The 20,329-nt window shown below is 39.8% G+C and overlaps 1 protein-coding gene across 2 annotated transcripts in view; it reads left to right on the forward strand.

The window, feature by feature from the left end:
* The first annotated feature begins 1,111 nt into the window (after positions 1-1,111).
* COPS4 (COP9 signalosome subunit 4) overlaps positions 1,112-20,329 on the forward strand; it is a 38,784-nt gene continuing 19,566 nt past the window's right edge. The window contains exons 1-6 of one of the 2 annotated variants that reach the window (XM_027544913.1): positions 1,112-1,322; positions 11,129-11,208; positions 13,766-13,917; positions 14,934-15,037; positions 19,702-19,855; positions 20,015-20,165. In XM_027544913.1, the coding sequence (XP_027400714.1) occupies positions 1,249-1,322; positions 11,129-11,208; positions 13,766-13,917; positions 14,934-15,037; positions 19,702-19,855; positions 20,015-20,165 (715 nt within the window). In that variant the 5' untranslated portion in view covers positions 1,112-1,248. The remainder of the gene's footprint in view (positions 1,323-11,128; positions 11,209-13,765; positions 13,918-14,933; positions 15,038-19,701; positions 19,856-20,014; positions 20,166-20,329) is intronic. The other variant, XM_027544914.1, reaches the window with a different exon arrangement.

The following is a 20,329-nucleotide window of genomic DNA, read 5'->3' on the forward strand; positions in this document are numbered from 1 at the left end:
AATTTGTTCTATAGTGTATATATGTCTGGACCATGAACAATTACATCCAAACTTTTGGAGAGGGTTGTACATTATCAGACATCCTGGATTTTAAGCTGCTACAAACACTGAGTGGGAACTTGAACTTTCTTCTTTAGGGTTGAGTCTCCTACCGTAAGAAGGATACACACAGATACTGTATTATGATCAGAGGAACAAATGGTAGTGGAGACTGCTGGTTGACTCTCCAAAACCATCCTTTCCTTTGTGCCAGGCAAAAGGAAACTAAATATCCAGACTCACAGTTGCCAGGCATGGAGATCTCACTGTTTTTAACTATGGAGGGACATCTGAACCGGTAGTGAAGGACAGGAAAGCCTGGCTTGCTGCAGTCCATGGGGTCGCAAAGATTTGGACACGACTGAGCAACAGAACAACAATAACGACAACAAATCGCCACATTACTTTCTCAAAGGATTTCCTTGTTCTGGACTTTTCTTTCCCCTTCCCCAAATAGGGAACATGTTCTTTTTCACATATAAAGCGGCAAAAATTCAAAAGTTTAACACCCTTTGTAGGCAAGGCTGTAGAAATGTGCACTCCTACATAAATACATAAATACAATTACGTATTAAGGTAAGGCGATCATATAATTTGTCATCCAAATGGAACAGTTTCCAGAGTGAAAGGGCATGTTATTAACAATTACTCCAGGACGACAGATGGAAAATGGCACTGTCCTGGACAAATTGAGATGTATGATCAATCTATATACAGACGCAGAGTAGGAAGGGAATGGGGACATTTTTTATTGTACTTTACAAAAGTACCGGTCTGTGGTGAATTGTAAACAAAAAAACCTCGTTCTTTACCATGGGTAGTTTAAGTGCAGACTTAAAGAACAAGGGATGGTCAACTACAGACATGAGATACGGAACTTGACGAAAACCCCGAAGTTTTGCGAATCGGGCACTTACTGGGATTGCACAAGCGACACAGTCCCTTGGAGTTCATCCGCCAATCCGAAGTGGGAGCGCGTGAGCCGGAGCCTGTAAGAGAAGCCCGGGCGGGCCTAGGATTTGAGGAGTGGAGCTTCGCGTCAATCAACCTTGGAGGCGGACCTAACGCAGGCGCCCATACTCGGCGGTCTGGCCTACACAGGCGCTACTCTGTGGCATCTCGGGTTCCCTCTAGCCGCACTCTGGAGGACTACACTCGGTTTCTTTCGGCCGCGAGAGGCCCCGCAGCCTCCGCCGAGCTGGGAGAAAGATGGCGGCAGCCGTGCGACAGGATTTGGCCCAGCTCATGAATTCGAGCGGCTCTCATAAAGATCTGGCGGGCAAGTGAGTATTTCCCGGGGGTCTGGGAGGTGGAGAAGCAAGCCAGAGACTTGTTCTCCTTGGATTGACGGCGGCTTTCGGATGTGAAGCTAGGAGCGGGCCTGAAGATCAAGGGGGCGGGCCTGAGGTCGGTCGTGGAGGCAGATGTTGGGAGCAGCAGAAAACTGGAGGGGACCTTGTGCAGGGAGCGCTCAGGACCATAGATCTGGAGTGGCTGTCAACTTTTTCAGCCCTTGATGGCATCCTTTCCGTTCTCTAAAGATCTAGAAGCGCGGTCTGTGGGACGACTGCTCCCATGGCCTTCTAAACCTTCCCCGGTGCCCCTTCCCAATCACTGGCCGGCCTCTCACACCGAATTCTGGCCTCTGTTTGCCTTTTCTCCGCCCGTTTTTTTCTCTTTGACTGGAACCTTGGTTTAGAGTTTTCCGGGGAGATGGCTTCTTGAGGCTGACGGGGGCTGAGCAGGTATGGCCGCTATCATGACGTCCAGAACTACTTGAACCGTCTTCTGTGGGTTGTGTTTTGGGTACTCTCTCTCCTCGCCACCAACTCTGAAGAAGGGCATGGAGGAATGTCACCACAACGTGGGTCAGGATGTCTAGAGTAGTGATGTTTGCAGAATTTTAAACAGATGATTAGAAATTTTGTCGGAATTTATGTAGAAGGGTTAAGTCCACTCCAACTTAAATTTGTGATTTGTGCCTGCCCTGCAGCCAATTATTCAACAGTGTTAATTACATCTAGATAGATAGATAGGGAGATAGATAGATGTCTGTTTCCTCTTTGTAGATTTCACAGCACTATTTTTTTTTTTTTTTTGGTAATTCTGTTTCAAGTGTGCTTCTCAAATTGATCCTATTTACATTTGACAGCTAAGATCAGGTCGATCCATTTTAACAGGCTACACCTGTTTTAACCTGGCCATTGAAACATTGACTTTGTTTTATGTAGGCTGTAATGCATTTTGTCTGCTGGTAAATGTAATCCAGTATATCAGTGGGAAATTTAGCAGTGCTCTTGGGCTTAACTACTTTGTGGGGAAATTTCCCTCTCAGGAAGATGGGATAATTATAAGATAATTATTCTTTCTGAGGACGAAATAGAGTGTGTATATGCACCTAGAACAGTACCTGACACTTAGAAAGAGCCACAGGATTGTCCTCCTTACTATTATTATTATTAAGAAGCTGGTAAGTACATATTGACTTAATCCCTGGGTTGGAAATAAATTGAATATGTCTCACTGCTCAATTCTTTTTACATGTAATTTTGATAGATTTGGATGAAAGTAAAACATATATTTTTTTCCATGTTTGCTTTCCTTTTTGTTTTGTTAAAAAAAAGATAAGTGTGTTAATTATCAGAAGAGATCTAGTTTTCACGTATTTGTAGAATTCTGAAACTTAAGCTAAGCATTTACTTCCTCAGCTCTGAATTGCAGATAAACAACAGTATCTGCCTTATTGGGTGCGTCAGTTATTTACTGCTCTGTAACAAATCAAAAACTTAGTGGTGTAAAAGAAGTATAATTTCTCAATATGCTTTAGATCAAATAGGTCGTTTTGCTGGTCTTGTCTGGGCCTACTCATGCAAGTGCAGTCATCCTGCAGCTCAGCTGGGGTTGGGAGGGCTAAAATGGACTTGCATACACATGTAGCTGTTGGCTGGGTCTCTCTTTCTGCACACTGTCTCTCATTCAAGGCCTTAAGAAGGTTTCAAGGGGGTGAAAGAAGAAGCTGGCAAGGCCTCTTAAGGCTACCCTTGGAAGTCTCACAATATCAGGTCTCAAGCACTGGTCAGAGTAAGTCCCAAGACCAGGCTGGATTCAAGGCTAGAGGAAATGCAATCTACCTCTATGGGAAGAGGGGCCAGGTTACATTGCAGAGGGGCCTGGTTAGGGGGAGGTAATTGGATGCTATTATTGTAAGAGTCTAGTACACGGATTATTGTGAAGATTAAATGGAATAAAGTACTTGATAACTGATAGCCAGTGCTTCTTAAGGAAAGTCTTGGCCTTGCCTGTAGGTACATATCTGGTCCTGTCTGGGCAAGAATGTGTCATATTTATTTTCACAAGAAAACAGTTCTGCCAGCTACATGCTCTATGAGAGAAGTACTCTTATACCAGTGGTTTTAGGGTTTGTATTAGGAGCAGAGTAACAAAGGTGGAGAAGGAAATGGCAACCCACTCTGGTATTCTTGCCTGGGAAATCCCATGGACAGAGGGGCCTGGTGGGCTATGGTCCCTAGGGTTCCAAAGAGTTAGACGTGACTTAGCAATTAAATTGGAGAAGGAAATGGCAACCCACTCCAGTATTCTTGCCTGGAGAATTCCGTGGGCAGAGGAACCTGGTGGGCTGCTGTCCATGGGGTCACACAGAGTTGGTCACGACTGAAGCAACTTAGCATGCATGCATGCAACAGAGGAGTCCATATTAAGAAATAATGGAATAAATTCCTTTTTGAAATATTGCTGAACTACCAGCAATTTACAGAATATCTATGAGTAGGTATTCAATAAATATTGCTTGACTCAGTAAATAGCTGGAAAGGTGTAGAGTTTATATTTGAAACCAGGTTTCTGTACTCTAAAAAGCTAATTTTTAACCCGGCAGACTATACTGCTTTTCTTGTCAAAACTTCAATTAGAAATACTTTGCCATAACTGTGAAATAATAGCAGTTTAAAATTGATATAAAAAATCGGCCATATGAGAAGCAATTTTGCAAATTATATATGCTGCTTTTGTACATATGCATTGTGTTGATTATCTCATACAAGTTTCATAAGAGAAAATCCTTGAGAGAGGGCATTTGTTGTGCTAGCTTATTCACTTGGCTAAAACCTGTGTGGTTCTTCAGAATTCAGTTCAGATGTTATTTCTTCCATAAAGCTTCTGGGAACAACCATCATCACATCGAGGACTCGGTTATTTGCTCTTCCTCTGCCCAGTGGCATCCTGTGTTTACCTCTAGGATAGTGCGTCATTGTTTTGTCTTTTTAACTTCTCTGCTTTTCCGACTAGATTGTTACTTCTCTGAGGGCAGGTTTGAGGTCATGGATTTAAGGTCTTTGCTGAGTCAATGTTATACAGATATGACCCTGCCCACCCCACCCCCAGTTCTGTGGGATGGAGGGTACCCAGAGGAAGATATCAGGCCTTTGAAATCGAACATTTCATTTTACAAAAAAACTGTTAACCTGGAGAAAGAAGAGAATGGGGGCTCTTTTAGTTGCCCCCCCCCACACACACAGCTCAGATTACACAGACACACACCTTACATACACTATACACACACATGCCCCAAAGGCAGGTTCAGTTCAGTTCAGTCGCTCAGTCATGTCCGACTGTTCGCAACCCCATGAATCACAGCATGCCAGGCCTCCCTGTCCATCACCAACTCCGGAGTTCACTCAGACTCACGTCCATCGAGTCAGTGATGCCATCCAGCCATCTCATCCTCTGTCGTCCCCTTCTCCTCCTGCCCCCAATCCCTCCGAGCATCAGGGTCTTTTCCAGTGAGTCAACTCTTCACATGAGGTGGCCAAAGTACTGGAGTTTCAGCTTTAGCATCATTCCTTCCAAAGAAATCCCAGGGCTAATCTCCTTCAGAATGGACTGGTTGGATCTCCTTGCAGTCCAAGGGACTCTCAAACAGCTTCTCCAACACCACATTTCAAAAGCATCAATTCTTCGGCACTCAGCCTTCTTCACAGTCCAGCTCTCACATCCATACATGACCACAGGAATAACCATAGCCTTGACTAGATGGACCTTTGTTGGCAAAGTAATGTCTCTGCTTTTGAATATGCTATCTAGGTTGGACATAACTTTCCTTCCAAGGAGTAAGCGTCTTTTAATTTCATGGCTGCAGTCACCATCTGCAGTGATTTTGGAGCCCAAAAAAGTAAAGTCTGACACTGTTTCCACTGTTTCCCCATCTGTTTCCCATGAAGTGACGGGACCGGATGCCATGATCTTCGTTTTCTGAATGTTGAGCTTTAAGCCAACTTTTTCACTCTCCACTTTCACTTTCATCAAGAGGCTTTTGAGTTCCTCTTCAGTTTCTGCCATAAGGGTGGTGTCATCTGCATATCTGAGGTTATTGATATTTCTCCCGGCAATCTTGATTCCAGCTTGTGTTTCTTCCAGTCCAGCGTTTCTCATGATGTACTCTGCATAGAAGTTAAACAAGCAGGATGATAATATACAGCCTTGACGTACTCCTTTTCCTATTTGGAACCAGTCGTTGTTCCATGTTGTTCCATGTCCAGTTCTAACTGTTGATAACTGTTGCTTCCTGACCTGCATACAGATTTCTTAAGAGGCAGGTCAGGTGGTCTGGTATTCCCATCTCTTTCAGAATTTTCCACAGTTTATTGTGATCCACACAGTCAAAGGCTTTGGCATAGTCAATAAAGCAGAAATAGATGTTTTTCTGGAACTCTCTTGCTTTTTCCATGATCCAGCAGATGTTGGCAATTTGATCTCTGGTTCCTCTGCCTTTTCTAAAACCAGCTTGAACATCAGAAAGTTCATGGTTCACATACTGCTGAAGCCTGGCTCGGAAAATTTTGAGCATTACTTTACTAGCATGTGAGATGAGTGCAATTGTGCGGTAGTTTGAGCATTCTTTGGCATTGCCTTTCTTTGGGATTGGAATGAAAACTGACTTTTTCCAGTCCTGTGGCCACTGCTGAGTTTTCCAAATTTGCTGGCATATTGAGTGCAGCACTTTCACAGCATCATCTTTCAGGATTTGAAATAGCTCAACTGGAATTCCATCACCTCCACTTGCTTTGTTCGTAGTGATGCTTTCTAAGGTCCACTTGACTTCACATTCCAGGATGTCTGGCTCTAGATGAGTGATCATATCATCGTGATTATCTGGGTCGTGAAGATCTTTTTTGTACAGTTCTTCTGTGTATTCTTGCCATCTCTTCTTAATATCTTCTGCTTCTATTAGGTCCATACCATTTCTGTCCTTTATTGACAGGAGGTTACATAGCCTCAAAGACCCCTTCTAATGTAGATTCTCTGGTTCTCTGTTATTCCCACATACAAATTTCAGTGATTCACATCTGAAGAGGGGCGTTCTGTAAAATCTAGTGTTTACCATATGCCAAGCATAACTTTAATTACATTTTAATCTTAAACAGTAAATGATATTACTTACATCGGTGATGGTGGTGGTAGTTGCTCAGTCGTATCTGAGTCTTTTGTGGCCCATGGACTATAGCCCGCCAGGCTCCTCTGTCCTTGAAATTTCCAGGCAAGAATACTAGAGTGGGTAGCCATCCCTTTCTCTGGAGGGTCTTCCCAACCAAGGAATTGAACCCAGGTCACCTGTATTGCAGGCAGATTCTGTACCATCTGAGTCACCAGGGAAGCCCCAGATATTATTTACATTACATATGAGAAAACAGGTGAAATCGTTTGCTCCAAGGTCACATAGCTAGTGACAAACCTAGAATACAGTCTGTCGCTTGGCTCAATGCCCTTCACTCGAAACACACCTACTTTTTGGTTTTATATTTTCAGCAAACTGGACGCCTTTTCAGATATTGATTTTTTTTTTTTTTTTGCCTGGGATAGCTTCTTCTCACATGTTTTCCTACTTACCACTAAGTTCAGATATTTAAAATGTTTACAGATCAACCTCATTAGAAAATTATTTCTCTTCTAAATTATATTAACGCTTAGCTGTAAGATTTTGTCTTTAATTTTCTGCAGCTTCACTATGATAAGTGTGTGGATTTGATTTTGCTCATCTGTGTCAATTGAGTTTTGCTGTGAAATAAACCACCTCAGAACTTTGTGGCTTAAAACAGAGTCAATTATTAGCTCACAGTTGGGTTTATTGGCAGTTTGAGCTGGGCCCAGCTGGTTGATTCTTCTCTGCTCCACATGGTCTTGGTTCCACAGGGGCTCCACATGCATCAGATCAGGTAGGCAACTCTGCTTCTCTGTGTTGGCTGGGGCAGTGGCGCTGACCAGGCTACTTACCTTATTATCCAAAAGGTTGTGTAAGTGCAAGTGAAAGTTGCTCAGTTGGGTCCAACTCTATGTAACCCCATGGGCTGCAGCCTGCCAGGCTCCTCTGTCCATGGAGTTCTCCAGGCAAGCATACTGAAGTGGGTAGCCATTCTCTTCTCCAGGGCATCTTCCCAACCCAAGGATCAAAGCCAGGTCTCTTGCATTGCAGGCAGATTCTTTACCATCTGAGCCACCAGGGAAGCCCCATCCAGTAAGTTGGCCTGGACTAATTCATGTGGCAAAATCAGGTTCCAGGAGATAAAGATAAACACAAATTCTCTTGAAATCTGTGCTTGGAACAGGCATGTTACTTCTGCTGCCTTCTGTTGGTCAAAACAAGCCCAGATCAGAGGGTGGGGAGATAAACTCTACCTCTTGATGCAAAGACCTACAAAGTCACATTGCAAAGGTGCATAGATACAGAGAGTATAAGAATTGGGGCCAATTTTTGTAAATGCTCTATGGCATTATCCTGGTTAGGCTTCCTTGTGTTTCTTGAATCAAAGGATTGGATTCTTTCATTGTCTTAGAGGTTTTTCAGCTTGCACTCTGTAAATGTTGCCTCTATCCCATTCTGTTTTCTCTTCTAGCACCCCAGGGAAACCCTTGTCAGGCCGTCTTATGTGACCTCTCTGCCCTTTCCTCTGTCTTCTGTACTTTCCATTTCAGTGCTTTATTCTGGATAAGTTCTTCTGACCTGCTTTCTACTTTACCAGTTCTTCAAGAGTGTCTAGTCCACTGGGAAGAACTCCGTTGTGTTTTAAGTTTTGGTGATATTACTTCTTAGTTATGTAGTTCTGGTGATTCTTTTTTTTCAAATGAACTTTTTATAAAGACAACTAGCCAATCTGATCACACGGACCACAGCCGTGTCTAACTCAGTGACACTAAGCCATGCCGTGTGGAGCCACCCGAGACGGACGGACGGGTCATGGTGTAGAGGTCTGACAGAATGTGGTTAATGGCAAACCACTTCAGTATTCTTGCCTTGAGAACCCCACGAACAGTATGAAAAGGCAAAAAGATAGGACACTGAAAGATGAACTCCCCAGGTCAGTAGGTGCCCAATATGCTACTGGAGATCAGTGGAGAAATAACTCCAGAAAGAATGAAGGAATGGAGCCAAAGCAAAAACAATACCCAGTTGTGGATGGGAGTGGTGATCGAAGCAAGGTTTTGGGAAAGATTGAGGGCAGGAGGAGAAGGGGACGACAGATGATGAGATGGTTGGATGGCATCACCGACTCAATGGACATGGGTTTGGGTGGACTCCGGGAGTTGGTGATGGACAGGGAGGCCTGGCGTGCTGCATTCCATGGGGTCGCAAAGAGTCGGACGTGACTCAGTGACTGAACTGAACTGAACTGAAGTGACTGTGGTACATTTTCCCGTGTATGTGTTTTATTGACCTCCAAATCCCTTCAAGTGCCAAGAAATCAGAAATTGATATACTGAACTTTAATTCACATATATGATAGGCGTTTGTTTGATAAACATTTGTCGATGATAAATGGATGGGACAGAGACACAAGGTTGCCTTAATTAACTAAATTTCTTTTTTTCCATAGTATTTTTTTTTAATGGAAAAATATTTGGTACTTGTCATGTACCACTCCACATCAGTCATTTTTCCATCTTTTCCATTGTTTTAGATTTAAAAAAAATTTTTTTGATGTTCCCAATATAGATTAGTTGATTGATAAGTTGTGAAACTGTAAATTAAAACTTAAGTTATTAGCAAATTTTTATAAGTGAGACATTGTCATCTTTGAATATAATATTAGTACAAGATAACTGGGCTTTAAGAATAAGAGGGTTTAGCCATAGTCTTGATTTAATTTATATGAAAAGTAAGGTAATCTAAAAAAGAAATCATAAACCAATGAATGCATTAACTAAAATCATGCCCAGGGCAATAAAGTATATGTATAAATGTAGATAGGGAAAAAAAATCTGTGTGTATAAGAGTGTGTGTATATGTATATATCCAGAGAGAGAGAATGAGATTTTTTGTGTGTGGGATCTCAGTTCCTTGACCTGGGATTGAACCCGGACCATGGCAATGAAAGCCTGGAAACCTAACTAGCAGGGCACCAGGGAACTCCTGAAAATGAGATTCCGTCCAAATAAATTATTAGATGACTGTATTTTATCCCTCAAATTTAGAAATTTTTAAAATAGCAATTTTTATTTTAAAGCTTGATAATATTTCCTTTCTTTCTTAGACTAGTTTGACTCTTCTTTTGGAGTTGGCTGTCTTTTCTGTTAGTATACCTGCTTTCTTACAAAGCCAGTTTGATTCATTGCAGTTTTGAGAAATCATACAGTCAAGCTTGTGAGAATATCAGATGAGAATCAGTGAGTGCTGAACTGTAGCTTGAGGATGTGCCTTACAAATACAAGTCATAAATTTGAAAGAATTTGGGCCTTATTTGTATGTTTTTGTTTCTTGACTATATTCTGGATAATGTTTTGAATAATTGCAATTTGGTTTTTTAAATGGATTAATGAATGCTTTTGAGAAATATTATGATTGAGACAAAGGGGATAAAGAATAGTATAATACCTATGTATCAACCACTCAATTTAAGAAATAAAATGTTCCTAATACTGTTGTATCTTCGAGTGCTTATGATATGCCAAGTACTGTTCTAGGCATTATATGTACTATACTTAGTCACTCAGTCATGTTTGACTCTCTGCGACCCCGTGCACTATAGCCCGCCAGGCTCCTCTGTCCATGGGGATTCTCCAGGCAAAAATATTGGAGTGGGTTGCCATGCCCTCCTCCACATAGGAGTAAACGAAACAAAAAATCCTTGTCCTGATGGAGCTGACAGGTTAGGAAGCAATTTGCTATTGCTTAATAATTCTTATCAGTCTTGTTTTAGCGTTACACCCTCATTTTTAGAATGCTGCTTTGAATTTTTGTGATCATGAATATTAGAATAGTTGTTAGAAGCTAATGCAAGTAGAGAACTAACGGGCACTGCCTGACAGCATGAAGGACGTTCAGTCAGTACATTTGGCTTGGTGGGGTGTGTTTTGTACACACTAAGACACTTGATCTCTAGTATTTGGCTTCATTGCCTAGTCAACATTACCCTGTTGTTGGTAATCCTATATTCATAAGGAAAAGGTTCTGGGTCACCTCAAATAATGTCCTTGTGCGTACATTAGTGAAGGATATATAGCTTACCTTTTGAGGCACTTGAAAGAAAATTGATGTTTTAAATTCAGAACTGAAACTTTAAAGAAAAAGTGGCATCTTAGATCCAGGAACTTAGATTTAGTCTTTTTGTGATGGACATGGAAACTTTAAAAATTGTGGTATACTGTAAAGAAAACCAGAAGTGGCACTTTGAATTATAGATTTAATGTTTCTTATGATGGACTGAAAACTTAAAATTCTGTACTGTACTACTATAAAGAAAGCCACAAACTAGAGCACAGTGAAAGCAACCAGGGTAAATAGAAATAAACATCAAAGTTAGTATTAGATTATATGCTCGTGCTCAGTTGCTCAGTTTGCAACCCCATGGACTGCAGCCCTCCAGGCTCCTCTATCCATGGAATTATTTAGGCAAAAATGTTGGAGTGGATTGCCATTTCCTCCTCCAGGGGATCTTCCTGAGCCAGGAATCAAACGCCTGTGTCCTGCATCTCTTGCATTGGCAGACAGATTCTTTATTAGTGAGCCACCTGGGAAGCCCATAGTCTATATAGGTGACTTCTAAACACACTTTTTTTTTTTTTTTCTGTATTATTTTAGGTATCGTCAGATCCTGGAAAAAGCCATTCAGTTATCTGGGGCAGAACAACTAGAAGCTTTAAAAGCTTTTGTGGAATCAAGTAAGTGGAAGAAAAATTCCATGTTTGCCTTATATTACCAAGTTAAGACTTAAAAGCTTGCTCAAGCCTTGTTTTAGATTGTCAATATAATTTACATTGTGAGTAAATTAAATATGCATTGAGCTTGATTGATTTTAGAATTTAAACTACATGCCACTTGATATTTGTTTTTCAATGAACTGTGAAGAGGTTGTTAAGTTTACATTTATGGTTTTGCATAGTTATTAATATAATAACTGATGAGAGGCAGTATAGTAAATGACAGAGAATAGTCTGGATTCAAATCCTGGTCTGCTGTTTTATTAGCTGTGTGATCTTGGGTCGATTATATAACCTCTCTATGCCTCCTTTTCCTTGTCTATAAAATGGGGATATGATAACTACCCTGTAGAATTGTTGGAAAATTAAATGACTTAATATCCATAATAAAGTGCTTACAACAGTACCTAGCATATGATAAGTGCTAGATAAGAATTAGCTGTTGTTAAGAACATTTCTTTTGAATGGGAACTAGAAATTTCCATTCTTTTAAGATATTCTTCCCTACTCCCTCACTTCAAGCATACCCAGTTATTTTGAAAATTACTCAGAATTCAGGCTGGAATTTATTCTGAGTTCACAATATTAATGATACTTGATAGTGCTTTACAGTTACAGTGTGCGTCACACACGTGCGTCACACAGGCTCTGTTTTGTAACCCTGTGATTAACAATATAGGTGTAAGTAGCCCTATATAATATATTATAAAATGAGTCTCAGGATTCAGTGATTTTTTTTCCCCAAGGACATTTCGTTAGTAGGTGGCAGAGCCTAGACTTCTAACAGTTATAGGTGCCTAATGGCATGTGTCATGAAACTGTTCTCCATCACATCCGGTATCATTCAGTTCCAATTAATACACTGTAAACTGATTAGTTACACAGCCTGTCAGTTACTGCCTCAAATAACTCAGGCCTGCGATGTGAAACAAACTGGCAGTGGTTTCAGAAAAACTCATAGTTTTTTAAAGACCATTGCACTTAGTAGTAAAAGAGCAGTGCTTTTTATAAACATTGAATCCAGTGAACCACCAAAAAAAAAAAGGCAGTCTACTGTTACAATCATTTGCATCAGCTGAATAGTTTTTGAACCATCATTTATTTCCCTAGTAACTACTGATTTAAACTTAATTTATCTAAGGAGTGGTTTACAAACACAATGCATCTTTTAAAAATGTAATTAAAGTGATAATAATAACTGACATTTGTTGACTGGTATGTGCCAGGTATTGCTTAAAGCGCTTTAGTAAATTGCATTTAAGTGTCACAGCAACCTTCTTCACAGGTCTTTCTTCTTCTGTGAATCTAACTTCGCAAAAGAGGAAAGAGAAGCACAGGGGAATGTCTCTTGCCTGAGGGCGTATAATCAGGAGGGTTTGTAAGCAGTGTGGCTCCAGAGTTTTTATCCTTAATCATATATAATAATACAGCATAAATGTTTACAAGCAATGGCATAAAATATGTTTATACATCTTGTTGTTTTGTCACTAAGTTCTGTCCAACTTTTTGCAACCCTGTGAACTGTAACCCTCCGAGCTCCTCTGTCCAGGGGATTCTCCAGGCAAGAATACTAGAGAGGGTTGCCATTTCCTTCTCCAGGGGATCTTCCCGACCCAAGGCTCGACCTGCGTCTCCTGCGTTGGCAGGCAGATTCTTTACCTCTGAGCCACCAGGGAAACCCATCCATACATCTGGTGCTGACCTGAGTTCTTTTTTTTTTACAGTAGAAAATGACTTTATTTTTTATTTATATTTTTTAAGCCTCTATTTATTAAAAATTTTTTGTTCTTTTCTTTTTTGGCCTCACCATGCGGCATACAGGATCTTAGTTCAGCATGTGGATCTTAGTTCACTGACAGGGATCAAACCCATGCCCACTCCTGTGAAATCATGGTTTCCTGACCACTGGACAACCAGGAAATTTCCTAGTACTAACCTAAGTTCTTATTTGTTGTTTTTGTTGGTAAAGTACAGGTGGCAGTAACTATCTCTCCTCACTTTATTTAAACTGAATGAAAATTGTTTCACTGTTTCTTCTTTAACTTTTTTTTTCTGTAGCTAGGTGGGATATAAGAATGTAAATAAAAATATAGGCACCTTCACTTTGTAGAAATATAAAGAAGAGAAAGGAATAACATAAAATTCTCAACTGTTAACTTTTTCTCAGTCACTTTGTAGAAATATAAAGAAGAGAAAGGAATAACATAAAATTCTCAACTGTTAACTTTTTCTCAGCCATTTCTGATTCTTAGAAAAGTTGTGGTATTTAAAGTGCTTCCCAGGTGGCATTAGGTATTTTTAATGTTTTGGTGTAGTTGTTAAGTGATCAAATAATTCAGAATAAGAAAAACTGGTTCTGTAATATAAGGTCATAGGAGTATGGAGATCTGTAAGTAATGCTTTGAAAGGTACACTAATATATTTTAGTATTAATTTTAGGTGAAAATTGATTGCTTAGTGAAAATATACAGATTATTCATGTTTTTCTTATCCTTTACTTTTTTTTTTTTTTAACAAGTGGTAAATGAGAATGTCAGCCTCGTGATCTCTCGCCAGTTGCTGACTGATTTCTGCACCCATCTCCCTAACCTGCCTGATAGCACAGCCAAAGAAATCTATCATTTCACCTTGGAGAAGATCCAGCCTAGAGTCATTTCATTTGAGGAGCAGGTAAATACCTAGAGCAGTGATTTTTGTTTTATTTTTAGAAACCTGTTTATTATGTTTTCTTTTTTAAAAAGTATTGTTGATTATAAGTTTCAGGTGTATGGTATAGTGATTCACAAGTTTTACAGGTTATATCCCATTTATAGTTAATATTATAAAATATTGGCTATTAAGAGTGGTGATTTTTAAGCGTGAGATCGCAGCAATTATTTTGAGAGATACCGTTAAATTTTTAAAGGAGATAATCATTCAATTTTATTTCTACAAAATAGTGTGCCAAACAGCATTTTACAGTATAAGATCAAATAAGTATTATGATACTTTAAGTCCAGCTGACATTTGCTTATATACTATAATTTGCTTTTATGAACCAAATATTACTTTTTAGATTATTTTATTTTTGAAAATTACTTATGTGTTTATTTAGGATTGTGCTGGGTCTTCATTGCTGGGCAGGCTTTCCTGTAGTTGTGGTGAGCAGGGGCTGCTCTCTAGTTGCAATGTGAGGACTGCTTATTGCAGTGGCTTCTCTTGTTGCAGAGTGCAGGCTCTCGGCACACAGGCTCAGTAGTTGTGGCTCATGGGCTTAGTTGCTCATCAGGAAGTAGAATTCTTCCTGATCCAGGGATCAAACCTATGTCCCCTGCATTGGCAGGCAGATTCTTTACCACCAGATTTCCAGGGAAGCCCTAGATTATTTTTAAACGTCAATAAATTGTTAGTTAGGCTGAGAACATAGGAGAACTCCAGCATTATATGTGCAGTGACACAAAAGCAAGACTTAATATTTAAATTATTGCTATAATCCACATTAGAGAAATGTGTTAGTTCACTGTTTTGCTATTTTATGACTGCAGAGTTCACAGAAGAAATTTGGGTAGTCTAGGTAAACTTTTACTAGTTGCTTGCCTGCATAGTGTGTTGGATAAGAGCATTGTCGTGATAGATCTCATTCTATTTATTTTAATTAGTTACTAGTATCAATGGAAATAATTTAACCCGTATACTTCCTATTTCAGGTTGCTTCCATAAGACAGCATCTTGCATCCATATATGAAAAAGAAGAAGATTGGAGAAATGCAGCCCAAGTGTTGGTGGGAATTCCTTTGGAAACAGGACAAAAGTATAGTAAATAGTGGATATTGGATGGATATGTATAACTGTTCACTTACTTTTTTCTTCCATTTTAGTACAGGAAACAGATAATGAACAATTTAATGAATAAATAGATGAATTTTGTACCATGTTAGAAGGTGATAAGGGCTATGGAGAAAGGGGATAAAGTGAGGGGCGGGATGTGTTACTAGTCAGGGTGATTAGAGTGGTAGGGTGGTCCTGATAGCACCTTTCTAAACACTTGAAGGGGTAACGGAGTGGCTGTGCGCTCCTGGAGAGAAGAGTATCAGTAGATCCTCTTGGAGAGGATGGCTATGCAAAGGCCGTAAGATGGGAGCTTGCTCAGAGTATTTTAAGAAGACCAAGGAGACCACTGTGGGTGGAGTGAGCAAAGGGGAAAGTGACAGAGGGTGAGATCAGAGAGGACTGGGACGAGGACGTGGAGCCTTGCCAGTCATCGTAAGGCCTTTGGCATTTTTCTAAGTGAAACTCTGAAAAGCCTTTGAGGGGTTTTGCGCAGAGGACTGACATGATCTGAGTTATATTTCATTTTTTAAAAAACATTTATTTATCTGGCTGCGTCAAGTCTTAGTTGTGGCACACGGGCTCTTTGTTGTGGCATCTGGGCTTCTCTAGTTGTGCTACGTGGGCTCAGTAGTTAGGTTGCATAGGCTTAGTTGCCCCACAGCATATGGGATTCTTAGTTCCCTGACCAGGGATCAAACCCACGTCCCCTGCATTGGAGGGTGGATTCTTAATCACTGGACCTTGAGGGAAGTCCCTGACATATTTTAAAGAGTCATTCTAACTACTGGGTTGAGAATAAACTGTAGGCATGCAGTGATAGAAGCAGGGACATTAGCTGAGAGGCTTACGCACCACTGCAGGTGAGATAGAGATTGTGAGAAATGTTGGACTTTGAATATGTTTTTAAGATAAAGCTAAGGATTTCTTGACAGTTTGGATATAAGAAAAAGAGCCAAGAGAAGTCCTGAGTTTTGGTTTGAACAACTGGAAAAACAGAGTGGCCATCTACTGAATGGTAAAGAATAGGTTTTGAGGGAAGATCAAGAGTTCTGTTTTGGACATGTGATAACCAAGTAGAAATACCTAGTAGAGAGTTGAATTTGTTAGTCTGGAGTTTAGAAGAGAGGTCTGGACTAGAGATGTGTTGACATCTGTGGGAACCATTGATATATAACTGGAATTTAAAGCCATTAGACTGGATGAGATCTCTGAGGCAGGGCATATATGTAGAGAAGGGGACTGAGTACTGGGTATTCTGACATTAAGAGGTCAGGGCAGGAGGGAGATGTAGCGGGTGAGGATTGTCCATTGAGGTAAGAGGAAAACCAGGAGAATGTGGAGTGTGGTATCTGCGGAGCCAAACGAGGAAAGTGTATTAGGAAGGAGCAAGTGATCAATGTGGTGTTGATGGTCACGTAAGATGAGGAGTTGAAGGTTGACCATAAGAGTGAGTGATGTGGAGATCATCGGTGGCCTTGACGGAAGCTGGTTTGGTGAAATGGTGGGAGTGAAAGCCCGACTGAAGTTGTTTACAAGAGAACGGGAAGAGAAGAATTGGAGATGGTGAGCATGGGCAAGTCCTCGGGGAAGTGTTCATAAAAGGGAGCAGAGAAGTAGGGTAGAAGATGACAGTAGGCGTTAGGTAGAGATTGTTTTTTTCTTTTATGATTCAGTGGAAGGCAAAACTCTGATCTTGGGGAGTAATGGAGGGGATTCTTGCAGAAGTAGACAAGAGAGGAAGGAATCCAGTGGCGGGATAGGCTTCAGATAGGCCCGCAGATAGTTCATACTTGGCAGTTTCTCAGCCTTGGCGCCGTTGGCACTTTAGATTGGGTAGTTCCCTGTTGTGGAGGCTCTAGTTATTGCAGAGGTGTAGCAGCACCAGGGGCCTCTACTCACTGGATGCCAGTGGCGCCACTACTCCTGGTTGTGACTATCAAAAATGTAGACATTGCCGAATAGTCCCTGGTGGGCAGACTAGTCCCCAGTGATCTACCCTAACAGCCAGGAACACAGAGTATATGGTGCAGATGTTAGTAATATGGTGCTGGAGCTTGTGTAGGTACTCTTTGATTGTTTCAGTATTCTTAGTGAAATTGGAATCAGTCATCAGCTGATAGGGGTGGGAGTAGTGAGGTTGAAGAGATACAAGGATATCAGAAAAATTCTCCAGGAGAGTGGGATAGTAAATAGACTAAAGATGTACGGTATACTTGGCAGCAGTAAGGCTCGTTTAACAGTCTTAGTCTGTAAAATGAGATCTGGCAGACTGGTCGGGTGTTTTTCTCCATCGGAGTTCAGCTACATGGTTGGAAGAAAGGAGTGGATAAACTCTCTGATTTAACCAGCATTTTGATTTTGCCCAACAAGTACAACAGCATGAGAGGAAGAAGGCAGACGAGTGCATAAGCAATTCAGTGATTGTAATGATTAGCCTTAGGGGTCAAGTGAGGTTGGGAGGAAAGTGAGGCGCTTAAGGAGAAAAATACAGTAACAATGTAATAGGATTAATGGTTTGGGGTCACAGTGAGTTCAGTGGATTTTTGGGTTTGAAATACTAGAGAAAATGAGATGGAAGAACGATTAGAAAAATTAAGATGATAGTTTGTAACTCTTATTTAGCTAATCTTGCCTTTGATATGATTCTAAAAAAATATAGTTCTTTATATTGTACAAGAAAGATGAAAGTTGTTAAACTCTTGGTTATATTATTGAACACACTTCCTTTTTCAGTTGGCAACTATAAAAATACCAACTAAATGACAAAAAATATTTTCAGTTACTTCTCTACTCTTTTACCAGGTGAATAAGGGATTCTTATTTTGTCTTCCTTAATTTTTGTGATCATAAGGCAAACATTACTTCAGGTATCTTGCCTTTTGTGCGAAATGATGCCCCTTGAAAAAGCAGTCAGTATATGAAAAAGCCTTTATATATAGATGTTGAATTTTGTTTTCTAAGGCTTCTTGTTAATTCAGTTTTTTCCTTTGATAGTTTGAAAAGGCTGAAAAAGTTAAAGTGTTAGTTTCTCAGTCGTGTCTGACTCTTTGCGACCGTATAGACTGAAGCCCGCCAGGCTCCTCTGTCCATGGAATTCTCCAGGCAAGAATACTGCAACGGGTTGCCATTCCCTTCTCCAGGGAGTCTTCCTGACCCATGGATCGAACTTAGGTCTCCTGCATTGTAGGCAGATTCTTTACCATCTGAACCTCCATGGAAGCCTCTGAACAGGCTGAGGGCTTTCTTAATTGCTTTGGTCTTATTCTGTCTGGAGCAATGTCTCGTTAGTACAGAGCAAACGATTTATTTTTCATTAGTAGTTGACATAAATATACTGTTCTTTGCAGTGGTGGTTATTAATGTTTTGAGAGTACTGTAACATTATCTGTGAGAATACCAAGAACTGAAAATTCTGTGGTTTTCTAAACAAGTTAAAGTGATTTGGATAAATTATTGAGAGCTTGTTTCCCTAAAAAAGGATTCATTCTGATTATGAAAGTAATAGATATAATAGATATACTTGGCATAAAAAATGAAAATGCAGAAAAATACGGTGCTGTTTATAGCAATATATGTAAGTATGAGTTGTGAATGGAGATAATAGAAAATATTAATGATATATGACTTATGGAAATTTTGAATTGATATAAAATTTTTTGAAGAATTAGTTTCAAAGTTAGGGCCGAGTCAATTGTAAACTCTGTTCTTGCCACTTGGGAACACCACTTTTGCTGATAAGTAGAATTAACTTTTCTGTGAGGGTAAATCTTGAATTATGTGAGTTTTGAATTATATAAGGTCTTCAGTTATACATTTCTTGTGTATAAATGTGACCTTTGGGATAAGAAGATAATTGAAAACTACCTGTATTATCACTCCAAGAGATAATTGTGATTCCTCTCTTGATGTATGTATATAGAAATACATTTTGATAGTGTTTTTATGTACTTTTTTATCCTTTTTTTTCATTTAGTGAAAACTTATGACTATTGTCAGAAATAATTATAATAATGACACTGTATATAATTATTTTATATATACATAACTGTATAGTATCTGTCATCTTTATATACCACAACTTAATTAATTACCATAAATACTATTATGGGTGATTTCCATTTTTTTCCTATTATGGATATTTATGAATAACTTTATAAATGAATATTCTCTACATGTATATGTGTGCACATGCATGATTTTTGGGGGGGATTTATTTTTTAGAGGTAGAATATAGTAGGTAAAGGGTATATGCATTTTAAAGGATTCAAAGAATGGTTGGAGAGCATACTGCCAAATTGTTGTCCAGGATGGATGTACATGTCCATGGTTCTTTTTGGTGGTGGTACATGATATGTCCTTGAACTGGGCTTTATTTTTTTAAAGATCTTTGATTTATGAGACTATCTGAGGATTAGAAGAAGCTAAAATAGAAATGAATAATGACAAAAATAATGAAAATTCAGTAAAATTTGTTTTGGAAATGTTTTTTAGCTTCTCTGTGTTTTTCCAATGCAGTAAAAAGTTTGAGTCCCTTATAGTAACAGAATATATGTGTACATATCAGGAAAAAATAACTTATTTCCTACCACCCCTAAAAATTTTCTTGGTGAAATAGTTATTCTGTGTATTTCTGTTATTGCCTAGACAGTACAATGTTGATTATAAACTGGAGACCTATCTGAAGATTGCTCGGCTATATCTGGAGGACGATGATCCAGTCCAGGCAGAGGCTTACATAAATCGGGCATCGTTGCTTCAGAATGAATCAACCAATGAACAGTTGCAGATACATTATAAGGTAACTGATGAGCTGGTTTGGAATTAATTTTGTATTGGAGAATCCCACAATATTAAGGTGCTCCAGAATATCTGATAAATGCTGTTGTTATACATCAGAAATTCTCTTTTCTTTTGCTTTTTAATTTTCCCCCTAATTGAAACATTTTCCCTCTCATAGGTATGCTATGCACGTGTTCTTGATTATAGAAGAAAATTCATTGAAGCTGCACAAAGGTACAATGAACTCTCTTACAAGACAATAGTACACGAAAGTGAAAGACTAGAGGCCTTAAAACATGCTCTGCACTGCACCATCCTAGCATCAGCAGGTAAACAAGAAAGCTACCTTTGCTTAATAATTTTAGGTTCGTTGCTATCCACTGGAGAAGGGATAGGCTACCCACTCTAATATTCTTGGGCTTTCCTGGTGTCTCAGCTGGTAAAGAATCTGCCTGCAATGCAGGAGACCTGGGTTTGATCCCTGGGTTGGGAA

Source organism: Bos indicus x Bos taurus, chromosome 6, assembly GCF_003369695.1.
Source record: "Bos indicus x Bos taurus breed Angus x Brahman F1 hybrid chromosome 6, Bos_hybrid_MaternalHap_v2.0, whole genome shotgun sequence".
Classification (NCBI taxonomy): Eukaryota; Metazoa; Chordata; class Mammalia; order Artiodactyla; family Bovidae; genus Bos; species Bos indicus x Bos taurus.